At 33.8% G+C, this 26,914-nt stretch overlaps 1 protein-coding gene across 1 annotated transcript in view; it reads left to right on the top strand.

Moving 5' to 3' along the window:
* Positions 1 to 26,914, top strand: part of LOC131687480 (WD repeat and FYVE domain-containing protein 3) — a 1,208,520-nt gene that overhangs the window by 715,613 nt on the left and 465,993 nt on the right. The window contains exons 17-18 of the mRNA XM_058971572.1: positions 23,281 to 23,433; positions 23,491 to 24,181. Coding sequence (XP_058827555.1) covers positions 23,281 to 23,433; positions 23,491 to 24,181 — 844 coding nt within the window. The remainder of the gene's footprint in view (positions 1 to 23,280; positions 23,434 to 23,490; positions 24,182 to 26,914) is intronic.

Below are 26,914 nucleotides of genomic sequence, written 5' to 3'. Positions count from 1 at the left end.
AACAGTGTAACTTGTAACAATGTTACAAGAGGAGAATTTTAATATTTTATTAAAAAATTTAAATGCGTTGAATTCACCACTTCGCGGGCTACGGGAAAGCTAAAAGGCAACTCGCTTGTATATAAGAGATGAGATTAGAGATTCGAGTACCTTTAGTCTACCGCAGCGTTGTGTTTGGCGAGAATTGTAATCACCCAATTTACACGGATCGTGAAACAGGGAACAGCACTCCGATCTGAAAGTAGGCAGTATAGCCAATGTTTCTGAAGTGAAGTGAAATTTTGACATTTCAGGTCGAGGGTATTACTAATTGGGTGGGGTTGGGAACCCCGCGGTTACGAAATAGCCAAGGCTTGTAGGTCATCATTAGATTAAAGGTATCGTTCTTTCTCGATTCGATCGGCACAGTGAACGGACAAAGTCCTGAAAAATTAAGTGGAAGTCAGTTAAGCAAATGGTGGTTAGCTAGTCGAAAGAAGACATGTGAGTTGATTTTTAATCGGAAAAACGGAAGATAGTAATTAAATTGTAACTTACAGAAATCGAGGTATTACATAGTGGTTGAGTATGTGATCTAGGCCCAAGTTCCAAATTTACGTTATAACAAGTGAGTTTTAAACACTTTTACCGTTGTCTTCCGTTTTAATTCCACTATGATGAACAAAATGCAAAATTGCATTACAGATACGTATTTCGGCTACGACTTGCAGCCTTCTTCAGTGTGATACAACAAAACACACTGAAGAAGGCTGCAAGTCGTAGCCGAAATACGTATCTGTAACAGAAAAGTGCAATTTTGCATTTTGTTCATCATAGTGGAATTAAAAAGGAAGACAACGGTAAAAGTGTTTAATATAACATTCCACTAAGTCGCTCAAAACAGTGCTTTTGTTAAAGTGAGTTTTGTCCTAAAATTTGTCGGTGGTAAATTAACTTGAATATTCCTTGTTAGGAAAAGCTAGCTAGTCGCTTTAAAATCAATACCGATTTTCTGCTCGAGGTCAAGGTAATTAAGAACAAAGCTTGTTAGATGATTGGACCTATATAGTAAAATGTATTTTCCGCCTAAAGGACCGAATATACTTCAAGTGAAGGTGTTTCGTTCTGGTAGGTGTAGGAGATTAGGCACGCCACGTGGTATCTGCGAAGATCCGTAGACTCGACTAAATTAAATAATTTCTGTTCTACTGATAATACTTGTAACTGTTAGGTCTGAAATGAAAGGTAATAGTTCCAGTTATAAGCTTTACTTGTCGTTGTGAAGATACGTTGTCTGAAATGAAAGTTACAGCCCTTTAAAACGTAATTGTTTATCAACAACATAGGCATGAAGGGGTTAAAGATGCCATTAGAATTCTGAGCAAGCTACATAACGTCATAATTTCATCACAATATCGAAGATGATAACGAAAAAAGAGCGATATTGTTTCAAATTTGACTGAAACTCTGAGCAGGATATTCATCAGAATTTTACACAGGATTTCATTGAAAATATGAGCATAGTTCAGTAGCTTGAATAAACCTTCAGCAGAATTCTATCTTGAGAAGAATTCCACCAGACTTCTGCGAAGCTTTTCTCTAGAATCCTGCATCAAAATTCAGAGCAAGAAAACGCAGACATACGGATAAAGATTCAATCGAAATTATGAGATAGATTCCATTGGAATCCGATCAGAATACTGAAAAGGATCCAAACAGAATCCTGAGAAGAATGTCATCAATATCCCAAGGGGTGGCTCAATAGAGACAATAATTTGGAATTTATATATTTTATATATATATATATATATATATATATATATATATATATATATATATATATATATTATATATATATATATATATATATATATATATATATATATATATATATATATATATATATATATATATATATATATATATATATATATATATATATATATATATATATATATATATATATATATATATATATATATATATATATATATATATATATATATATATATATATATATATTGGGGTGGGGCAAAATGATCATTTTTTCAGCACGGCACTTTTTTGGTTCCATTCAATCAATGAATTTCTATATGTTGAAGCCTCCCCCTCCCTCCCCTCACTACGCCCTATTGCGAAACTACCTACGCCCATGAAATTGAGCTAAGGCTTTTGAATAATTCATCCAAACATACCAATGTGGTAAATCTAAAGTATATGCTGTTATTTTGGTATGCTATATGAAATATCATTGGTACACCCGCAGTGTTGGCAAAAAAAATGATTTTTGGCAATTAATTCGATCTATCGAACTTTGAACAGCTATAACTTGTTGTAGAGACATTCTAGCGCCATGCATCCTTCGGCAAAGTTGTTCAGCATATCCTGGACTACACTTCTATCTTATTGTTAGTACACTGCAGGAAGAATTGTAGTCTGTAAAATTGAAAATGCAAAAAAGTAGGTTTTCCCATACTAATTTCAAACTCAATGCGCTACGCCGCGTCAAAACCAATCGACCCCAAATTTTGCACAGTTGTTTGGGACTCCAAATGGAACCAAAAAAGTGCTGTGCTCGGTTGATTAGGTTATAATTACGTTTTTCCATATAACATTGCAACACCCTAATATATATATATATATATATATATATATATATATATATATATATATATATATATATATATATATATATATATATATATATATATATATATATATATATATATATATATATATATATATATATATATATATATATATATATATATATATATATATATATATATATATATATATATATATATATATATATATATATATATATATATATATATATATTTCGATTACAGAGGTCATTCGCCTCTTCGGGTTAGAAAAATCTCTTATGAAAAATTGATTTTTTTGCATATTTTGCATCTTTAAGGCAAGAAAATGAGCTCGAGAATGGATTTACTTTAATTTGACTCGGTTGGTGTGCTGGAGCCCATAAAACATAATTTCGTATGAGGCTGACAAAATTGGATCAAAAAGCTGACAATCTCGGGGTTAGACAAAATCGGGAGCTGGTAAAATCGGGTCTTCGCGGTATTGACTTTTCTAAATAACACATTGAACAAATTTGAATGGCTCGAAAAATAAAAAAAATGATTATGCAATCTTCAGCTTTAAATTATTGTAGACACAGAAAAGACCCGATTCTATCAACCGCCGATTTTGTTTACACCCAATTTTGTCAGCTTCATATTTATGAAAAAAGAAATAAACAAAACACTTTCCCAAAAAGTTGAAAAAAATTCCATTTTGACACATCGACGAATCCCCCTCTGCATTGAAAATGTCCAAAACTATTGATTTTAAACAGCCCTCAACTTGCCTTTGAATATAAAACACTTTCCCAAAAAGTTAAAAAAAAAACCATTTTGATGCATCGGCGGACCCATTGTGTATTAAAAATGTCCAAAACTTGTCCTTCATTATAAAATACTTTCCCAAAAAGTTGAAAAAAATCCATTTTGACACATCGGCGGACCCCCCTATGCATTGAAAATATCCAAAACTATTGATTTTCAACAGCCCTCAACTTGCCCTTCAATATAAAACACTTTCTCAAAAAGTTGAAAAAAATTCCATTTTTATGCATCGGCGGACCCCTCCTGTGCATTGAAAATGTCCAAAACTATTGATTTTCAACAGCCCTCAACTTGCCCTTCAACTTCGCCTCATCAGAAACCGACACTAACTTTTTGTCGGAATAGATTAGCGCCGGCTTGACGCAAATCCCTTGAAACTAAAGCACACTTTGTGTTTCAATCGAACGACTGATCAAACGTGATGTCCCGTCCGAGCAGAAGTTCTATTTATGCCGATGAGACACAGTGAAGCCGAAACTTGTCTTAGCTTAGAAGGCCTATGCGAAAGCACTATGCTATATTTCTCATATTGGGTAAACACCAAAATTTCTCACCAGGGTGAAATTTTTTTTTGTAAAGCCAGTTTTTGCACTTGAAGGGCACAAATCCTTATTTGTTACACGGGTGCGTTTCGGCTTCGCCTCATCAGAAACCGACACTAACTTTTTGTCACTGTGTCTCATCGGCATAAACAGATCTTCTGCTCGGACGGGACATCACGTTTGATCAGTCGTTCGATTGAAACACAAAATGTGTTTTAGTTTTAAGGGATTAGCGTCAAGCCGGCGCTAATCTTTTCCGACAAAAAGTCGGTTTCTGATGAGTCGAAGCCGAAACGCATCCGTGTAACAAATAAGGATTTGTGCCCTTCAAGTACAAAGACTGGTTTTACCAAAAAAACTACAAGGGGCAGCCCTATGGGGTTGCACGAACTGTAGACGTAGGACTATACTACTTAATGTAAAATATTTAGTGTGTGGGAAAAACACCCGGACCGGTGAAGAAAAATCAAATTTTAGACAATATAATCACATCTCATGTATAGAACAAGCTTTCTAGTTGCTCTCAAACAGATCCCAAAAGTTCAAACACCCATAACCCCAAGTTTATAGATGTGTTTTCGATGCCACAGGATTGTAAAATGGTAAATATTACGTCATGAAAATTCAATTCTTCCGTGACAATTTTTTTTTGCCTGCAAAATGCCCTGTGTGTATGCAAAGCTCATGATTTGTTGGGATATTAGCATTGATCGGAAAATGCTTTCAACGCTGCGCATTGCATACATACAGGACATTTTGCAGGTCACCAGAAGCTGTTCATTTTACCACCGCCACATGTTCATTTTACCCACTTGCTATAAACATGTCTTATTTTCGGACATGTTTAGAAATCAAGAATCATGTTTGAAAAAATGTGTTTATGACGAATTTTTTTACCCGATATGTACAAAACATGTCTAACAAGAAACATATAAGGTGATTGTAATATCTCATTCACTTATTAGTTAGAAAATAATGACTTTGCACATTCGCTCCAAACATTGAACCCAAGCGCACAATGCAAAATGAGTCAACGCTGATGATGATGGGTAGAGCGAAAGAGACAACTAGTACCACCACGACACTATTAGCGCATTTCACCAAAATTCCACGCGGCCTTTCCCGATTGAAAGAAATGGCCGCGCTTAGCCCATCTGTTATAATATCGTGATTTTGCATAGCGAAGGGCTGAATGATTTTGTTCCAAAAACAGCCCTGCCTTATGCAACACTTTGTGCAGGTTGATTATACTAGTTGCAAGTGGGGCCAAATTCACCAAGTTCCGTAAAATTCCTTTTAAATTGCAGAATTGATAAAATTGCTTAGATGAGCTAAACTAATTAATCAAATCCTGTTTTAAAAACTGTCCTTGCGTTTAAACCAAAATGGGAAACTTATTACTACCACTACATTACTTAATTTCAAGCGCAAATAGCAAATACATGTACTAGTTAAACCAAAAATTTACTGGCAACATTACAGCGGCATTTAGGAAGCAGTTGGAGCGGTCGCCTGTTGGACGACACAGGGTAGCGTCCTTCCCCAGCCAGTGTAGCGGACTTCTAGCTCAGCTACACTGGCTGTAAAAAACACAGCGCAGTGATCTGCTTCGCCAGCCGTTCAACAGGGAACTGAGCGTGTCTGGCCAAGTCCGTTCTTTAAATAGTCGATGATGACGTCATTCATAGAAACGTTGCGCGCTAGGTACACCAAACCGTCGTACAGGGCTTGGGAAGCGCTATCTTCTGTGTGTTAATGCGCGATATTTTGACAAGGTTGTATATTATTTAATTTTTTAATGCTATGATATCAAAAATCTTTGGGTTTATCTATTGGAATCTATTCTTAGAAGTATTTCGGGGCGGTTTGCGCAAAAAATTTGAAAATTTATCGTGAGACGGCTGAATTATATGCGTTTAAAATTGGACCACTTTTCGTTACATACCATTTTTGTAGAATTTGCAGAGTGCACCCCCATATCGAAAACAAAGACGTAGTCCTACGTCAAAAAAAAATCGCCCAATCAATAGCCCTCAACTTGCCCTTCAATATAAAACGCTTTCTCAAAAAATTGAAAACGTTAGCATTTCGATTATTGTGCATCCCTACATGTTTGCTGGATCGCTCTCACTCCCAAAATCATTTGGCTAAATCATCATTATAAGGAGTTTCTTACAGTAATCATGTATAATATCATCAACCCCGATTTTGCATCTTTTCTATCGTACCTGATTTTCTCAACTTCATTATCCTGATCCAAAAAAAAAATCATTCAGGTCGTGATCATAGGCGGTGATATTGGGGCAATGATTTTTTGCTAGCACATTATCGCTGCAGAGAAAGTCTCTAGTGATTTTTTATGGTTGTGATCATAGCACAGCATGATCAGCAGTGATAATTATCACAGATGATTTTTGATTTGTGGTGATTTTCCCAGCACTGCACACAGGAACAGATTGCGATCGGCAAGTTTCACTGATATCCACACTTGCTCGGAGCTCGCCCACCGGTCATCGTTGATCACTCGGGCTTTTATACCACGGCGATAAGCACACCACCTGACCAGCCTGATGTCTTGTGGCTGTTGAGGGCATTGCGGTCACAGCGGTAGACATCGAATGTTGAACCAAAGACCTGGCGAGACAGAGTACGGTTGTCGAGCCACGTCTCGGTCAAGGCGATAACGTCGTAAAAGCAACCCGTGATCGCGAGCAAATAGCTGTCCGTTGAGGATTAAGGAAGTGGTAAGGTAAGTAACGACGCAGAACAATTAAAACAGAGCATTTTGCACCCCCGGAGGGATGCTGAACGATCTGCAGGTGCTACAATAGCAACACCCCCGAGGGAATATTGAGATAACAGAACGACAACACCCCTAAAGAGATATTGTCATTCAAATACGGCTATAGCTCTTTACCACACTGAGTTTTGAACAATAGAATATCCTTCAGTTTCAGCTCTCTGTACATAGGTTCATCTATGTATGGGGACCCAAAAATCCGGATACGTGATAGCATTACAACAGGGCAGTTGCATATCAAATGATGTGATGTTCCGTAATCGGATTCACTAAGATCGTATGAATAATACTCAGTGCGCTGAATAGTAACCATGTGATAATTGAGTTTGCAATGTCGAGTCAGTGCCCTGACTAGAGTACTGTAGTTGTGCTTGGAAAAATGCAACAAATTCTTTGACTTTTTCGGACTCACATCCGGCAGAAAAGCCTTTGTTTGAACACAAGTTTTCAAGCTACGCCAATGGTTGGCAAGAGCGAATATTGTGCTTTATCTAATTTATCGACGGAGGTAGAACTGGTTCTGGACCAACGAAGTTAGTCGCAGCGCCAACTCTAACCAATTCGTCCGCCCATTCATTTACAGTAATACCGGGATGACCGGGTACCCATACAAGGTAGATATCATTTGAAATGCTAAGTTCTTCGATTTGAGTTCGACATGCGATTACTAATTTCGATCTCGAATTTGCCAAACTAAGTGCTTTCAGGGCAGCTTGGCTGTCAGAGCAAAAATTGATTTTTACCGCAAATTCCCTGTTGAAGTGCCGATTGTATGCCACACAGAATCGCAAAAATTTCTGCTTGGAATACGGTACAGTATGTACCAGGCAAATGGGATTGGTTTAATCTCATTTCATGCCAAGAGACAGGCTCGGCCCTCCAACAAGAACCGCCAGTATAAACTACGTATTCTGCAAGTTGTCGCTCCATTCAGCAAGACACCCATTCCTCGCGAAGAGGAATTCTCACATTGAAAGTTCTAAAAAGGAAAAATACATGTGAGTGTAAGGTCACTGGGAGCAAGTGTATACTCATCCGAGGTAATCATTTGGCAGCACAGTCTTGTGTGGCTAGTTGCACGATCTATTGGGTTACTGTTCCAGAGCCCAGTAACCTTAAGACGGCATAAAAAAGAAAATGCTTCTTGCTTCACACATGTAGTGGTTTTATGTTCAAGAGTGCCTCTAGAGCAGTAGTAGGTGTTGTCGAGAACGCACCAGCCATCGCCATCAAGACCAGCCTCTGAAGATGGTTCAACTTTGATTGGATTGTCATGACATCTCCCTTCCTCCACCAAACAAGGCACCCGTATGCAAGTATTGGTCTAACAATTGCTGTGTCCCACTTTCTGCTGAGGCATGATGGCTAATAAAATTTTGATTTCGTCCACCATGGCTAGCAAACGGCGGGCGAACATCGTAATAGTGCAGCCCGCTTTTGGGACTTGCATTTTTTCATCGACGGCTGACACTTAGCCGTTTTCGCGATTTTTTTGGGACTTGTGTTTTTTCGGGACATAGATTTTTTTCGATTTTTTTGTTATGGGACTTTACGGTATTTTACTGGAGATGTACAGCAGTGAATTTCGGTGGTGTTTCCTCCCGTTCTCGGGGGAGCGGATTATACTGCTAGTGCAAGTGATTTACGGATCGAGCCGAATCTCCGCAATCAAAAGTGTTTTCAATAAGAAAAGTTTCTGTTGTGCAAAATAGTGATATTCGATCATAGATGTTGATGTCGTTGTCAAATTCTTCTGCCTGAAAATACTTATTTCTTCCAAAGGTGAGCGAAGTATTATATTGATAGTAAAGTAGCCAGTAGAGCCAAGATTATTCAGATGTTGATTTGGCGAAGAAATTTCATTGTGGATTGCGTGTTGGAGAAAAGCAGTCGGTAACCACTTGCTAGTTCACGGAGTGTTGCAAACTAAATTGTATCCACTGATTATTGCATTCGTTTGTCATTTGCTTTGCTCTAAAATATTCACCTTGAGGATTTGTGATTTAGTACCCGGAGGGTGGACTGTTCCACCGCGCTGCTTCGTACATCAGCAACCTTCGCTGGGGGTGCTGCACGATGTATTGCGGAAATTTCTCGTTTCACGCCTTTTTGTCCGGTGAGTAATATTGCATAGAAAGTGTTAGGTTTGTTCCAATGCCAAGAGAAACTTGAAGTACTCCGGAGGAAACAATGAGAAAATCGTTCCTGTAGTCTCTTCTTTCTCTTGATAATTATCTAGTTTAGAAAGTGAAAGATGTCCAATTTTAATGAGGTTTTTTGCCAAAAGAATGTATTTCAATCTAAATAAACCGAATCCGAGAGCGTAAATGTGAAATTTTCAACTGTAGTTAAATAAACTGAAGAAATAAGTTGTGTTTAATAACAGTCTTAACAATAGCAGTTCTTTAACAAATGAGCTTACACAGCGGAGCTAGTGTGATGCGGCCTGGCCGCATACCCGAGGCGAAGGATCCGAAGCGGCGGAAAGCCGCTGAGGATCCGCCGAACGAGAAATTGATTAACCCGTTGCTGGAATTTGCAAGCAAACCTGTGACCATCTCGTTTGTCCGGTTTACTTAAACATAAGGGTTATAGGTAGTTTAAAGCCGACTGAGCGGCAGCGAAGTCTGACAATACACCAGAATACGATGTGGGGTAGCCACATTAGTCAACCGAATACTGACTAATGTGGCTATGCCACATCACTTTCTGATGTACGAGCTTTCAACTAACTATAGCCCCTATGTTTGAGTAAACCTGTCAAACGAGAGGATCACAGGTTTGCTTGCAATTCCAGCAACGGGTTAATCAATTCCTCGTCCGGCGGATTCTCAGTGGCTTTGCGCCTCTTCGGATCCTTCGCCTCGGGTATGCGACCAAGCCACATCACACTAGCTCCACTGTATAAGCTCACTTGTTTAAGCACTGTTATTGTTATGAGTGTTATTAATCACAACTTATTTTTTCAGTTTATTGAACATTGGTTAAAAATTTCACATTTCCGCTCTCGGATTCGGTTTATTCAGGCTAAAATACACCCTATTGGCAAAAAACCTCATTGAAAATGGACCTCTATCACTATAGTCACTAAACTAGACAATTACTTTTCTCTTTTTTCTTCTTCTGCTAGCAAACCGGAGTAAAAAGGAGTAAGTATGTTTTGCTCCGGAGCAACTTTCGTGTACTGCAACAAACCCAATATTTTCTTTGTCCTAGTCAAGGTGAAGGGTTTCATGTACAATTGTAAAATAGTTTATCAAAATTGTCAGGAGGAAAAACTTCCTAATATTGCATAGTACTCTCCGCTTCAAGGCAAATCAAACGATAAGAAGATTTGTCACACATGTGATGAAGTATTTGTAAGTGTTAAGTAGCATCACATAATTAAGGAGAATCCAAACCTAATACATACTCATTGCCAGGTACTTATGCAAATGACTATCAGAACCAATCCCAATTATAGCGACTTCCTTAAATTCCATACTCACGTATTCTACTCAAATGCGTACATAGAAACTCGGCAAAAAAATTTAAGAATCTAAAAATTTGGAAATTTTAAAATCAATAAATTTAAAAATTTGGAAATATTAAGTTTCATAAATTTAAAAATATGTTAATCTAAAAATTTACCGATTCAAAAATTTTGAGATTTGAAAATTTATTAATTTGAAAACCTAAAAATTTAGAGATGCGAAAATTTGAGGATTGGAAAAATTTACAGGTTTAGAAATTTAAAAACTTAGGAATTCAAAAATTTGGGAATTCAAAAATTTTAAACTCGAAACTTACATTTTTTGAAATTTTTGAATTTAAATGTAATTTCAAAAACAAAGATTTAAAAGTTAGGAAAAATCAAAATTGAAAAGAATTTGAGGATAAAAAAATAAAAAATTCATGAATTTAAAAATTTTCAAGTTTAAATATTAAAAAATTGAAAAGTAAAAAAATCCAAGAATACAAAAATTTGAATTTAAAAAGCTTAAGGATACTAAAAATTTAAAAATGCAAGAGTCTAAAAATTTATATATTCGAAAATTTAAAAATTTTAAGATTTAAAGATTGAGAAACCTAAAATTTTTAAAAATTTAATAGTTTAAACATCTAAAAATTAAAAAATTTAAATATTTAATAATTAAAAGATTTCAATATTAAGGAATGCAAAAATGTAGATTTAAAAACAAAAATTTAAGAAATTTGAATATCAAAATATTTTGAAATTTAAAGATTTCAATATTAAAAAATTTCAAATTAGAATTTAAAAACTTAAGAATTAAAAGTTTAAAACATTAAAAATTCATAAATTTCAATATTTAAAAATTTAATAATTTAAGAAATTTTAAATTTAAAAATTCAAAAATTTTAAAATGCGAACATTTAAAAAAAAAATTCAAAAATTTAAAAAGTTAATAGTTTAATAATTTAAAAATTTAAACGCTTCGAATCTTGAAAATTCGAATTTAAAAATTTGTGAACATTTTATCAGGAATTTAAAAATTTAAGAAAAAATATTTAAAAGTTTAAAAATTCAAGAATTTGAAAATATAATAATGTAAGGAATTTTTGAATCCATCATTTTAAATTCTTTTGAGTATTAAAATTTTTAAAAGCTTCAATTTCTGATATTTCGAGCTGTTGAATTTTGGAAATTTTCAACTTATTTGCGTATTTTTGAATATTTGTATTCAGAGTTTTTGAATTTTTAAGCTCTTTGATTTTAAATTTTTGAATATTCGGTTATTTTGAAAATTTTGCTTTTTCTAAATTTTTATCTCTTGAATTTTTGTATTTTTATCAATTTGTATTTCTGTATTTCTAATTTTTTTGTTTTCTTGGACTTTTGCATTTTCGTATCTTTTATATTTTTTGTAATAAATAACACATAATTGTGTTTTTGTATTTGTGTACTTTACCATTTTGTATTATGGTATTCTCGCATTTTTGTGATTTTGTATTTTTGTATTTCTACATTTTTGTATGTTTGTGTTTTCGTATTTTTGCATTTTTGTATTTTGGTATTTTTATATTTTTGTGTATTAGTATATTTGTATTTTGGTATTCTTGCATTTTTATGTTTTTCTATTTTTGCATTTTCAAATTTTCGTATTGTTGTATTTTTGCATTATTGAATTTTTGTATTGCTGTATTTTTGTATTTGTATATTTTTGTATTTAGAATTTTTATTTTTGCGTTCAAGTATTTTTGGATTTCTGTATTTTTGTATTTATGTATTTTTATATTTTTGCATTTTTGTGTTTTAGTTTTCTGCGTTGTTATATTTTTGAATTTTTACATTTTTGTATTTTGCATTTTTATTTCGAAGGGGGGACCCTATGAAATTTCAGAAATTTAATTCTTATTTCCTTTAATGTCCTTAAAATTCATGAAACGTCGAGATTTTATGTTACACCGAAAAAAATGTTTTTGAGAAAAATAGACTTTTTGGAACTTTGCTGATTTCGCACCTTTTTGCTTTTCTTATATAGAAAGGTTATGCAATCGGTCGGAATTTAGACCTATTAAACGAGGCCAGCAGAGCCGAGCCTCTTATACCATTCGATTCAGTTCGAGATAGCAAAATGTCTGCGTATGTGTATATTAGAGTGGGACATGGTTATATGAAAAAAATAAAATTTGGCTCCGAGTAACTTTTTGGGTTCCATTTAGCTCCCAGAACTACTCTGCAAATTTTTAGCTCTATCGGTGAAACTATATTTTTGCGCCCACTGTTTAAAGTTTACATGGGATTTCGTATGGGGACATTGTCTTTTGCAAATTAATTCTTCCAAGAGTCGCCCGTTATCTCCTAAAAATAAGTAGATGTCTGATTTTTATAGGAAATTTGTCAAGGAAACAAAGTCTAGAAGACTGCAAAATGATCTGATACTTGTGGAAAAAGTTATTAAGCAAAAACCGATTGACGCCCTGAAGATTGATGAAAATTTCACTTTTCATGCTTTTGACGATCTAATTATATACAAAAATTTTAACTTTTTCTTATTATGTACAAAAGAAGCCTCAATTTATCCCTCAAAACCTTTCGAAGTGGCCAAATCCTATAGATAAACGATTTAGACACATTAAGAGAGGATTAAAACAAAATTGCGTATAATTGGACAACCAACAGCAGTGGTGCTAGAAAAAATGAATATTTCCTCAATCGTCAGAGCATCAATCGGTTTCTGCTTAATAGCTTTTTTCTTAAGCGTCAGATCGTTTCGTGGTTTTCGAGACTTTGTTTCTTTGTTAAATTTCCTATAAAAGCCATGTAACGATTTATTTTTAAGAAGTAATGGGCGATTCCTGGAGAAATTATTTTGTAAAAGATCATTTTCCCATACAAAATCCCATGTAAACTTTAAACAGTGGGCGCAAAAATATAGTTTCACCGATCGAGCTAAGAATTTCCACAGTTGTTCTAGGACCTAAATGGTACCTAAAAAGTTGCTCGGAGCTGGAATCTAATTTTTGTCCCACCCTAGTGTATATATGTGTGTGTCAAATAATTTAACTCAATTTTCTCGGAGATGGCTAAACCGATTTACATAAACTTAGTTTCAAATAAACGGTATACTGCTCCTATAAGCTGCTATATAAATTTGAGTTGATCCGACTTCCGGTTCCGGAGTTACGAATTGAAGAGTACGGTCACACAGCAAATTCACTTATAAACTGGTAACACCATGATGCCCGAGTGATATAATACATATTCAAATAGGTTCAACATTACTTGGATTTGCGGTTCTATATCAATAACCAATCAAAGTAGTTTTGACCACATTGGCCACCTATGACGGTTATTAACCCATTATTGCCCAACCTACTATATATAGTAGGTGCTAAGAATAACTCCTATTACTCAATTAATAACGCAGAACAGGCATTATCAACGAGTTAATATTGTTCATATACTCTTGCAGAATATGTTTAGAGAAGTTAGAGTGGTTAAACCGGTGTTTATGTTTTGTTTTTAATAAATTTTCACTTAAGGGGTTACACATTTTTGTTAGGATAAAAAAATCGAATTTTTGTAAATTAGATATTCTGAAACTAAATACGCTGAGGAAATTTTTCTCAAAGTTTCATTAAGATCGGAATACTACAACTTAAGTTACAGCTATTCATAGATCGCTACTCATTCACCACTTGTAGGCGGTACGTAGTGTTTGATACGCTAGACCGTTGACTCGCTGCACCGACAGTAAAACTCGATTATCTCGGAGTTGTATTTTGTTGAAAAGTTCATCCGCGGCGATCACGATATCTCAGGAACCGATTAACCGATCAATCTTAAATTTTCACAGGTTGTTCCTTATAATATCAGCTACTTTGAGTACAAAAATAATTTTACTGGAATGACCACATCATTTTTCTTCGATAGGAAAACACAATTTGTGATACGCGTGAAAAATAAGTTGGGCAATAATGGGTTAATACCCCGCCAAGTTCCTAAGCTAATATCCCCCTATTTTCCAACGAACTCTTAACCGATTTTTACAAACTTGATTTCAAATTAAAGACATAATACTTCCATTGACTGCTATTGAATTTCATTCAGCCTTGATTTTTGGTTCCGGAGTTAGTTTGGTTATTGCGGTTACAAAGGAATTTCTCATATAAACCGGTACAATCGTAACACCTCATAGTTTAAAAATCTATTGAAATGAACATCAAAATACTTCGATTTGCTGGCCTAGATTCTTGGAATATATTGTCCACTATTGATAATTCCGGAAGTCCCGGGTTCCGAACATATTTCAGAACTAAAGCCACTTCGGTGATGACTAAACCAATTTTCACTAACCTAGTCTCAAATGGAAGGCATAGTATGAAGTTGCACCCCCCTTCTACCCCTCCTTCCTCTCACACCCCTTTCCAACTCTCTTACCTTCACCCCCTTCCCCCTCTCTTTGACAAACTTCACACCCGCATTCCCTTCACCCCAAATATGTTAGGTTTTTCCTAACGCATCTTCCCCTCCCACTAATTATGCCCCTACCCTTTCCCACCACTGCTCATTTCAAAATATGTTAAAGTGAAGACAACATTGAACTCGCGCTGTTAAGCTAATTAAATATTATATTTTTGTTTGTCTCAAGTGTGTTAGAGTCGACATGTTGCTCATCAGGTTCGTAGCAGTCGTGCACATATATATATACTTACCAAGTGTAATAAGAATGTAATAGCCATTTCCTCAATGTTATACTGAACGTAACCAGTTTTGATAAATGAGAAAGACACAATTACACCACTAGGTGGATTAAAACAGGTTTTATTGCATTTTTGTGTTTTCCTATTTTTGTATTATTATATTTTTGTGTTTTCGTACTTTTGTATTTTTAAAATTTGTATTTCTACCTTTCCGAATTATTGCATTTTTGTTATTATATTTTTGTAATTTTGGATTTTTTGTCTGTATTATAGCATTTTTGTATTTTTGTGTTTTTGTATTATTGTTTCTTCATATTTTTGTATTTTTAATTTTTGCATTTTTGTATTTCTGCATTTCTCAATCATTTCAAATTTGAATTTTTATTTTCATTGTATTGTATTGTATTATGGTGAATTTCTGAAATTTTTATTTTTGAATTTTGAAATTTTTCTATATTTAATTTTTTAAATGATTGAATGTTAGAACTTTCGAATTATTGAATTTTTGAAATTTCTAAAATTCTAAAATTCATGAATTTTTGAAATATTGAATTTTTGAATCTAACTTTTTAAATTCCTAAATAATTTAATTTATGGGTTTTTGAATATTTGATATTTTCATCTCTTGATTTTTTATTTATTGGTCCCTTGAACTTTTGCATTTATGAATTTTTGTATTTTTGTTCATTTGAATTTTTGTGTTTTATAGTTTTATAGTTTTGTGATTTTGTGATTTTATATTCTTGTGTTTTTGTATCTTTGTGTTCTTGTATTTTTGGGTTTCAGTATGTTGAATTTTTCTATTTTTGTATTTTTTAAGTTTTGTATTTTCGTATTAGTAGTTTTGTATTTTAGTATATTCGTATTTTGATATTTTGTTATTTTTGTATTATTAAATTGATGTATTATTGGATTGTTCTTTTACTGTATTTGAGTATTTTTGCATTATTCTATTCTTGGATTTTTTGCATTTTTGTATTGTTGTAATCTTGTATTCTTGCATTATTGAATTTTTGTATTTTCATATTTTCGTATTTTTGCATTTTGTTTTTTTGTGTTTCAGTATTTTTGTATTCTGGTATTTTTGCATTTTTAGTAATATCGTATTTTTGTATTTTCGTATATTTGTATTTTCGTTTTTTTACTCTTTTGTTTTTTGTGTTTTGGTATTTTTGTAATTTAGAGTTTTTATGTTTTTGTGATTTTGTATCTTTGTGTTTTTGTATGTGTTCTATTATTGCATTCTTGTATTTTTGCATTTTCTTATTTTTGTATTTTAAAATTTTTGTATTTGCCTATTTTAGCACTTTCGTATTTATACATATTTGTATTTTTGTATTGCTGGATTGTTGTATTTCTGTATTTGAGTATTTTTGTATTCTTGTATTTTTAGTATTTTAGTTTTTTGCATCATTGAATTTTTTGTATTTTTATATTTTTATGCTCTTGTATTTTTGTATTTTGGTATTTTTGTGTTCTCGTATTTTTATATTGTTGTGTTTTTGTATTGTTGTGTTTTTGTATTTTTGTATTTTTGTGGTATAGTATTCTTGTATTTTTGTATTTTGCATTTTTTGTATTCTAGTATTCCTGTATTTTTGAATCTTTGTATTGTGCGTTTAATCTCTATCTGAACACGGACGGTTAAAGTATTCGTTCGGTCGAGTAGTCGCGAGAATAGTCGCTGACACTTCATTGTCACTTCATTAATCGAGTCATGCACTGTCTGTGAGTTGCACACAGATATAATGCATAAAGGCGTGGAATGAGTATGTTATCCTTCAGCTAACTTAACCTCAATCCCCAAGGTCCAACAACATTTAACCTCAACTGTCGCACTAACCCAACCACTCATGAATTAGACTATACGAAATGAATGAAACAGCCGCCAGTGAGTGATGATTGTTTTGGTTTGACTTCTACCGCACGGGGGTGACAATACCGGCAATTATGAGAAGCATTATCAATAAAAGCATTATTCTAGGAAATATACTATATTCACATTAAATTTCATTGTAAGCATTTTGAAAGTATTGCTTTTTCTACAGACATATATGTGAATTGTAATGATTCAATACCTCATACAGCGCGAAACAACAGACACCATTCACACATCCCCTGTATTCGAACGCTTACTTTCAGCCAAATACATATTTGCTTTCAGCTTTCGAGTACATACACAATATTTTCGTACTTTCGAATTTTTGATTTTTTTATATTGTAGTATTTACAACGTATTTATTGGTATTTATCTATCTGTTGTATTTCTACATTTTCGTATTTTTGTGCTTTTGTATTTTTGTGTTTCAGTATTTTTGTATTATGGTATTTTTGAGTTTTTCAATTTTTTTATTTATATTTTTGTATAGGTTTTTGTATTGTATTGTTTCATTTTTGAATTTTAGTAATTTTGTATTGCTAGATTGTTGTATTTCTGTATTTCAATATGTATTTTTAACATTTTTGTACTTTTTGTATTTTTGTATCCCTGTATTTTTATATTTTTTGTGTTTATGGATTCTTGTATTTTTGAAATTTTTATGTTTTTAGAATTTTAGTATTTCTGTATTTTAGTATGTTTGCATTATTGTGTTTTTGAATTTCTGGATTAATATATTTTGTTTTTTTCTGAAATTTGAATTTTTGAACTTAAGAATTTTTCAATATCGGATTTTTATAAATTTTCGAGGTTTTTAATTTTAAACATTAGAATTTTTGAATGGTTGAATTTTTGAAATATTGAATTTTTGGTTATTGAAATTTCTAAAATTTTCATCTTCTTAAATTTTTGAATCTTTGACTTTTTGAACTTTTAAATACTCGAATTTATGATTCTTTCAATTTCTGAATATTTAGTATTCTGTTATCTTGAATTTTTAATTTATTGATCCTTTGAATTTTTGCATTTATATATTTTTGTATTTTGTTTTTGTTGTATTTTTGTGTTTTTGCGTTACAAACGCAATTTTTACAATTTTACAATACAATTTTTGTGTTGTTGCGTTGAATTGCAGAAGTTTTTAATTTTAGAATACAAGAATTTTTTAATTGCTGAATTCTTGATATTTTTTAATATTTGAATGTTTGAATTTGAATTTCTGAATTACAGAATTTTTGAATTCTTTGCTCTTCGAATTTTGGAATTTTTAATAATTGAATATTGGAGTTATTGAATTTTTGGAACCAGAATTTTCAAATTTTTGCATGTTTTAATCATTAATTTTTCGAGTTTTTGAATTTCTGAACCTTTGAATTACCGGATCTTTGAATTTTCATTTCTTTTTCAATTTTTGGATTTTAAAAATCTTCGAATTCTTGAATTTTCGAATTTCTGAATTTTTGATGTCTTCAATTTTTGATCTTTTGAATTTGAGAATTTTGTGCTAAGAGGGGTTTTCATTTTTTTGTGTTTTAGTGCTTTTGAATTTTAGTAATTCTGTATTTTTGATTTTTTCTTTTTGTATTTGTATTTTTATTGTGGTTGTATTAATTTGATTTGGAATTTTTGCATCTTTGTATTTTAGAACTATTGAATTTGTAATACTTGAATTGCATTACATGAATTTTTGTATCATTGTGTTCCTGAATTTTTGGGTCTTACTTTTTGAACATTTCGATTTTTGAAGTTTATAATTTTTAACATTTGAATTCTTCAACTTTCCTGAATTTTTGAAGATTTGATTTTTTAATTTAAGACTTTTTTAATTATAACATTGTTTAATTTTGGAATATTCATTTTTTTAATTTTTGTGGATGTTTGGTGTTATTATTGGAATTCTCTAAACTCAAAATTTTTAAACTTTTGATTACAGATATCTTGAATTTTAGATATTTTTAGCAAGCAATTTATATATTTTTGTTACTTCTGTCATTTATTTTCAAAAAACTATAAATTTTTCGCTCTCAACGTCTTGTATTTCTGATTTTTATAATGTACATAATTTATCCTGTTTTAGAATTTCGTTCAGTTTTTACAAATTATTGAATTTATCATTCCTCAGTTGTGCTTAATAACACTAGTAACAGTGACGTAGTGCTCTGCCAGTGATGTTATGCAGCAAAGCTAGCGTTGTGTGGTTGGACCACATAGTCGCAGCGAAGGATACCAAGCTGCACAAAACCGCTGACGGTCCACCTGAAGAGGTGTTATCAAACTCGCCGGCGGATGTGCAAACCAACCTGTGATTCACTTATTTGTCCGGTTTACTCCACAGTTTATAGAGAACAATTGCGCAAAGAGTGAAGTCAAAAAAGTCTACCTATCGTGCACAATTGGAATCCGTCTTTGTAGCAATTTTGCTCGATAAGTAGACTTTTTTGGCTTCACTCTCTGCACACTCTTTGCGCCCCTTTATACCCACTAAGACGTCCAAAAAATTGTAGCAAAACCGTTCAACACGGGTCCAACGATGGACGTTTGTTGAACGGTTATTTGGACGTTGTACAAATTGGTCCAACGAACGTCCTTTATTGGACGATTTTGAAACCAACCGTTCTTAGAGGGTACTAACGCCTTCGGTTTACTCAAATATACTCAGTCAAACCGATTCCGAAACCGGTTCGGTATCTTGAATGAATTCAATAAGGATTTCGACTTAGCTCAAATGCAATAACCTATTCTGACTCAGTAGGTTTCGGAATCGGTTGTTGCCTTTCAACTGGATTCCATATTGAATTCATTCAGGATTCCGAATCAAATTACGAATGGTTTGACCAAAAAAAAACTGGAAAATCAAACAATTAAACAACTAGAAAATTCAAATACTGCAGTTCAAAATTCCGAAACAAATTATGCAGAAATTATCCACACAAATCCAGAAATACAAAACTTGAAGAACTTTTTTTCAGATTAATTAACTAATAATACTTTGTAAAACATTTTCAATTTTTCCTGAATAATATTTCTAAATCGATAAAAGGAGTATGAACTGTCATTAAACGTCAAATTTTGACGTTTACAGACAGCTTTTACACGTTTCATCGATTTAGAACAACTTTGAATTCTCGACAAACATATGATTACGGCCTAAAAGCCAACTGTCAAAATCCACTTTGAATGGAAATTCCAAACAAACCGTTATTAGTCGAACACAGTTCACAACAGTTTATGAAAGAGAAAACTTTTCTCTTTCGTTTACTACCAACATCTGTGATTGGCGTGTAACGGTTTGTCCGGAATTTCCATTCAAAGTGGATTTTGACAGTTGGCTTTTAGGCCGTAATCATATGTTTGTTGAGAATTATTTGTTACTTTATGGGAGGCGGGATGCCCCACCCGAAGGTACCATCCGCCGGCAGGCATGCTGGCGACCAGATGGCGTGCGAACGGCAGGCAAAAGGCATGCGAATGGCGGGGCTAATATTCATAGCAAAGAACGTAGCCATCCGCCTGGTTGTTGCATCTGAGCCTGCATTTCGTTCGCCCGTCACTTGTTGGCATGTATTGAGGCGATCGGTGTTGGCAGGTGGGGCATCTCGCCTCCGGTTAGCTATCCATCTGCCGTGGTAATGTGGGGTAGATCTACTGAATGTACTTGGGTTTAAGTCTCCAAAATTTTCCGAAAGCCCATCTACATTGGTCGAAGGCCATGCAAGCTTTTTTGATCCTGAAATAGATGTGAGTTGTCCAATTAAGTTTTGAGTCAAGAATTACCCCAACGTATTTAACTTGATTTGCGATAATAATTTCAGAGTTAAAGAACTGCAATGAACGAACTCCGGTTGTAGTCCTTCGTTGCGTGAAAAGCACTGTTTTTGTTTTATTTGGATTAACTGATAGTCCAACATGAAGACACCATGGCTCAACAACACATAAGGCTTGTTGCATCGATTCAAAAAGTGTGTTAATGCAAATACCGGTGATCATTATGTGATAATCATCGGCAAAACCATACACCGGAAGCCCAAGCTCATTAAGTTACCTCAACAAGCCATCGGCGACACGATTCCATGGAAGTGGTGACAGTACACCATCTTGAGGACATCCGCAGACACTCAATTTCCTTATCTTTATTTGTCGAGCACAGATATCAGTATCTAAGCATTGCGTGTATCCAGTGCGCTACTTGCAAAATGGTTTCGAAAGATACGTTGTTAAAAGCACCTTCAATATCGAGAAAAGCTCCTAAACTTGATTGCTTTTGTGAAAAAGCTTTTTCAATGTTGTAGAAAACATTGCGTAACAGGGTAGTAGATTTCCCCCGCTGATATGCATGTTGCATTGCATGCAGCGGGTACTCGCCCAAGCTAACATCCCGAATATAGTGGTCGATTAAACGTTCCACTGATTTGAGAAGGAAGGAGGTCAGACTGATCGGTCTAAAGCTCTTTATTTATTTAAGCTCTTTTATTTTTTAATTTCGACTATGTTACTCACATTTTCTTTTTAACACTTTAACGACATTCAATTAGCTAGAGATTACTGGGTAGGGAAAGTTATGAAAATTAGAGCTATTGTACTCAAGTGAGAGCAAGCATGTGAAGTAAACAGATCGGAAAACTAGAAGTGGCAGGGTCATTAGAACAGGCTTAATATCGTACGGGCTTAATTTTTGTCTTTTGTAATGAGGGCAGCATAATTACGAATCACCCGAGTTCACTAACATGTGTCCGGTTGTAGACAGACAAGTCCATCTTTACCGTGACAACCGATCTTACTGTTCATATTACTGACTAGGCATAGTATTCGGATTTACATATTATTAAAAGCTCTAACAATTCAAATTGACTGCAAAATGGCGAATTTCGCATTTAAATTTTTATTTTATTGATAAGTTATGAGAAAAAAACAAAAGTGGGATCAAGTGCACCCACTCTCCCCTACGGAGCAAAACTTTCAATCCCCCATTTGATCGATTCGGTTGTCACAATTCTACGAGCAAATGCCAAAGAATCAGAACTACCTGAAAAGAACTCATGGGCAGTCGTCAGTGATGATTCCGTACAGCCTGAAAAGTGTGTGTCAAAAGGACAGTTGAGTACTACATATTTGTCAGACGAGTATTCACCATTAGCAGTTCTAATTGAACTGACATGAAAGTTTTTCGATTTCGAAAGTAACTTATTTAATCTACTAGTCTCGTTGAGACTTGAGACATTTGTGCAGAGGCTTTTCCAACCACTTCGCTCAGAGGATCGAAGGGCATTTCTCTATGATTTGCGAGCCAACTTAAATGCCTCCGACTCGTCCCTGCGTCTGCGATTCCAAGCTCTTCTACATAACTGTTCTACCAAGGTGTTCCTCTAGAAGCACGCATAAATCGAAGAGGATTAGTCTCTTGGTACGCTGCTGTTATGAATGAGCTTGTTTTATCCACGACCTCATCCAAGTCACTTGGAGATTCAATCGTCGGAAGATACCCATGAAACCTAGTCGCCAAGCCCTCTTCGTAAAGGTCCCAGTTCGTAAATTTGGGATTACGATATGTGACGATATCTAGTGAGACGTTGAAAATGATCAAAGACGATGTACTTATGTTCAGATAATGGCGGTTCGAGCTCGTTTGGTACAAGCCAGTTTGCCAACTTATGTGTAATACTGTCAGAGCAGAGAGTTACATCTAATACATGTTCTCTGCCAGCTCGTGCAAATGTTGGGCTGTTTCCGGCATTAAGAATGTGCAGATTTGTACTACTTAAGTATTCCATTAATTCGGTGCCTCTTAATTATGAGAGAAAATTCATTTCTGTAACATAACATTTTTTCACAGTATGATACAACCCTTTTGAAATCATCAGAAGGTGATTGTTCATTATACGGCAAATATGCCGAACAATACACATGTATCTTGTTTATGTTATCAACAGTCATGTTTACCGTGACAGCACAAATATCGTGAGTTGTGAGGTCGGATATAAGACATCCGTCAATAGCACTATTCGCAAGTATACATGCACGAGGCATTTCACGTGGATTTGAAGTGCCATTTTTGTTGAATACTACGACAAATTGTAGCCTGCATTATTTGCATTCGATTGAAGTAAAAATATGTAGATATCATTGCATTGAATTCAAAGTTACAGGCTGCATTAATGTTTACCACGCTAGTTTGTAGTGTTTCCATTCATGATAATGCGACAAAGCGCAAGCTGTTTACACCTTCAATCAGTTGTTCGAAATCCATGCGCGGTGACGTTTGGTGTGGAATAACTTTGTTGCATATGGCAGGCCATTTTTTTCGGCTGCATGTTGTTAGGTGCCTAATATATGGTATTTATTTGGAACAGAACACATTTTAATTTCTTTCTTTAAAATATACATAATAGTAACTTTTTGGATCAATAAAAATCACGAACAATCTCTGTCTCACGACAATTTCATTGGATTTTTATGAAAAAGGTATAATTACACCAATGCTTTTCTTCTAGTCTCGGTTTTCACAATGAAATATTTTTATAGTGTTCTTTAAAGCTGCTAATGATCATTGGAGACATATACGAGCAAAACACACGCGATGTTTTGTACAATCTTCTGGGAATACTTCTCGGACCTCAGCCACGTGTCGACGATTTGTTGCTGTTTGGACAACATTTAGTCTCTAACATCCCGCAGGTAAGTATCAACAACAAAGAGATCTTCTCTGTAATAAATAATGCCTAAATATTTCAGCATGGAAGTGACGAAGATAAAAACATGAACCTGGCTGATTTCATTGCTGTCAATAGCACGTCTGCGTGTAATTCTGAGTTATATCGAACAAATACGATTCTAAGGAAAATAATTTTACGAAACAGAGGACTATGTCTTTTGCACAGTTTATTATTCACTGCAAAGAATACAGTTAATACTACACTTGCTGAAGAAATTTCCAAAGTACTTGGTATAGACTGGATTATGCAGTTTATGCAACCTCGTGTTCATACGTCTTCGGTCATTTGGGCAATGCGTATCTTAGTCGTGCTTTGCTCTAATGATGTAATCATAACACGATTTCGGGAAGGCTCGATGAATGCTGGATACATGAGAAATACGGAAGTCATTAATCATAATAGGGACAGGATGAAGATGTCATCGCATGAAAAAACAGTACCTTCGAATTCGCAAAATTCCGAACATGTTATTAAGTCGTTGTTAATGAAGCAAAATGATGATTCCAAGACACAAACTGTGCACTGTTCCGGATTCAATTACCTACAGTGGCTGCTTTTACACCACGTAAACACCCCTGAAATATATTACTTGCTGACTGCCCTCATAATGGGTCAACCTGTGAAAGTACTGGGAACTGATCATGTTCATATTGATCTGGATCGAATTTGGACTTTTTTATGGGGAACGCCTGTATCAAATACACTTAGCAGTAAGTAATGTCCCTGATTTAATTACATGTATACATAAGTGAAAACAACGTGAACCGATACCTAAACGCTGATGAGCTTGAGCTTGCGACGTTCAGCTTGTAAGTTCTATACGATCTCAATATATCTATTCTATCCATCTATCTATAAATATATATGTGTACATATATATATATATATATATATATATATATATATATATATATATATATATATATATATATATATATATATATATATATATATATATATATATATATATATATATATATATATATATATATATATATATATATATATATATATATATATATATATATATATATATATATATATATATATATATATATATATATATATATATATATATATATATATATATATATATATATATATATATATATATATATTATATATTCGGAACAAATTGTTTTTTCCTCCTATGTCGTTGGAAGTCGCAGCAACGTACGATGGGTATTCCAAATCATGAAAAAATGACACTGTCCAAATTTGAGCGAAATCGGTTAACCCTAACCCCTCCCCCAAAGAGCTTAAAGTTTGTATGGGATTTTTGGCCAAAATGTATGGGGAAACACTCGCAGTTCACAAAATCGCCGCTAGAGGTCGCTGTAAACATCCGAACATGGACCTAGGAAGGAGTTAAGCTTTTGAAGATATGCCGAAAAAGTTTGTCGACGACTGCATGACAATCCAACCAACCGTTAAAGAGTTATTAAAGTTTAAAGTTGGATACTACTGCTTAACATTCGCAAAGGGCGTACTCCGCTTATCTCATGTATGTGAAACACGTGTAAAGGCGAAGCAAAGTCAGGAAGAACTCATATATCTCTGAAACGGTGAGAGATAGAAAGTTATGATGTTCCACAAAGTTGTAGAGGAATAAAAGGACTTTTTGTTTTCACTTGAAAGTTTCGGGATTTCTCCGCATGGTGGCGGTAGTGAGCCAAGCAATTTAAAGGGAATACTCTTATCTGTGTAACGGTAAGTGATGGAGCAATATGATGTTCTACAAAGCTGTAGAGTAACAAAAAATACTTTCTTTTATCATTTGAAAAATGCAAAATTTTACCACATGGTGGCGCCAGTGAACAAAATTAATTTAAGGTAATACGCCTTTGAAAATTAACAAGACAAAACCTCTAGAGCTTTGGGAGTGCATTTTCTTTAGTTGCTATGTTCAGCAAAGTATCTTGGTTTTATCTGCACTTTATTTTGATGATGTAGATCAGTTTGGATTTTCACCGCATAGATGGCGCTGCGATCTTAACTTTTTTATTTCGCATCCTAGAGATTTAGTGTCTCCGACAAAGTTTTAGAACGTTCTAAACTACGACAAATTGTTAAAGCTCATTGTCTTCCAATAACAAAATTATAGCGATTATTATAAAATTTCACTGAAATTAACTTTCTTGTAATATTTGCTTTCTTTTTGTTAAATTTATCACTCACAACATTACGACTCTATGAAAACTGATTATTTACGTCTACTATAGAAGACTTTGCGGATTTTCAACACGTTTTAAGTAAAATATGAGCGAAAATATTGAAAAATTTTGTGATTATTTTATTTAAAATGATTACAGTTAAATTTTTACACTACATTTATCGAATGCGTTCTTACTAGAAATCCATTGCACTGAAATGCACTCTGAATTATGCTGCGACGAAATACATTCATAAAGGGTCCTTTGGCGCAGGTAAAAACGTTATACTTTGCTGAACATATTGACTAAAACATGTTTCGCAAACACACTGAGATAACACTGATGTAGCGGGCATGAATATCAATTGAGATAGATGTTTTATCTTCGGACAGTCACGCCAATTCACTGAGTGTACCTCGTTCAGATACTCCAGCGAAACCATCATTAAGCATCAACGGCAGTTCGTTTAGGGAGCCATCAACACGGCTTCCGAGCGGGTAATCACAAAAATTTCAAAACAAGATGGCATAAGTTTATTAAAATATGTATCTGGCGTATTTTCACATTTTGTAGATCATATATGATAGCTTAAGAAACATTGATTACACTAGTTTACAGAATTACTGAACTCAACAAGCTGGTGGTCATTTTCAAATCGTGTGCTGAATCCGAAAATGAAGTCCAAAAAAATTACAGTAGAGCAGTTTTCGAGTTACAGTAAAAAAATGAATTTCACCATTAAAATAAAAAATCCAAATATCTTCGGTTGTAGTGCATTGATATGAAATATTATTATGTTGAATTAAAGGTAATTGAATGCACCTTCGGTCGTTTGCACATTTTGTTTCAGTGCGACTACTGATTTTGACGTTATTTATGAGTTCAATGAACTTTTTCTTAATTTTTCCTTATTTTTTAAAGAAATATGAGCGTTTGGTCAAGATCTTGGGCAAGATAAAGCAATTCTAATAATTATATTTCTATGACAAATTAAATCCTGCTAATAACCAATGAAAATAAGCTATTATTAGTTTAAATCGGATGAAAATTGTGAAAGTTATTTAATTGTATGTAGTATGGGAATTTTTGAGTTTCGCTGGGTCAACTTGAATATTGAATATGGTTTGCTTCATAATATTGGAGGGATTCTCTGTCAGAATTCTGTTAAACGAATAATTTTAAGAATTTAGAATGAATTCAATCTGAGGTTATATTCGAACTCGTTCATACAAATGATTCAAACCCAGGGGTTTCCAACAGCGTTGATTACATGTCACTCACGAAAAAAAT

The sequence above is a fragment of the Topomyia yanbarensis genome, chromosome 3 (assembly GCF_030247195.1).
Source record: "Topomyia yanbarensis strain Yona2022 chromosome 3, ASM3024719v1, whole genome shotgun sequence".
Classification (NCBI taxonomy): domain Eukaryota; kingdom Metazoa; phylum Arthropoda; class Insecta; order Diptera; family Culicidae; genus Topomyia; species Topomyia yanbarensis.
Note: the sequence above shows the minus strand (reverse complement) of the source record. Positions and strands in the feature narration are given on the sequence as shown.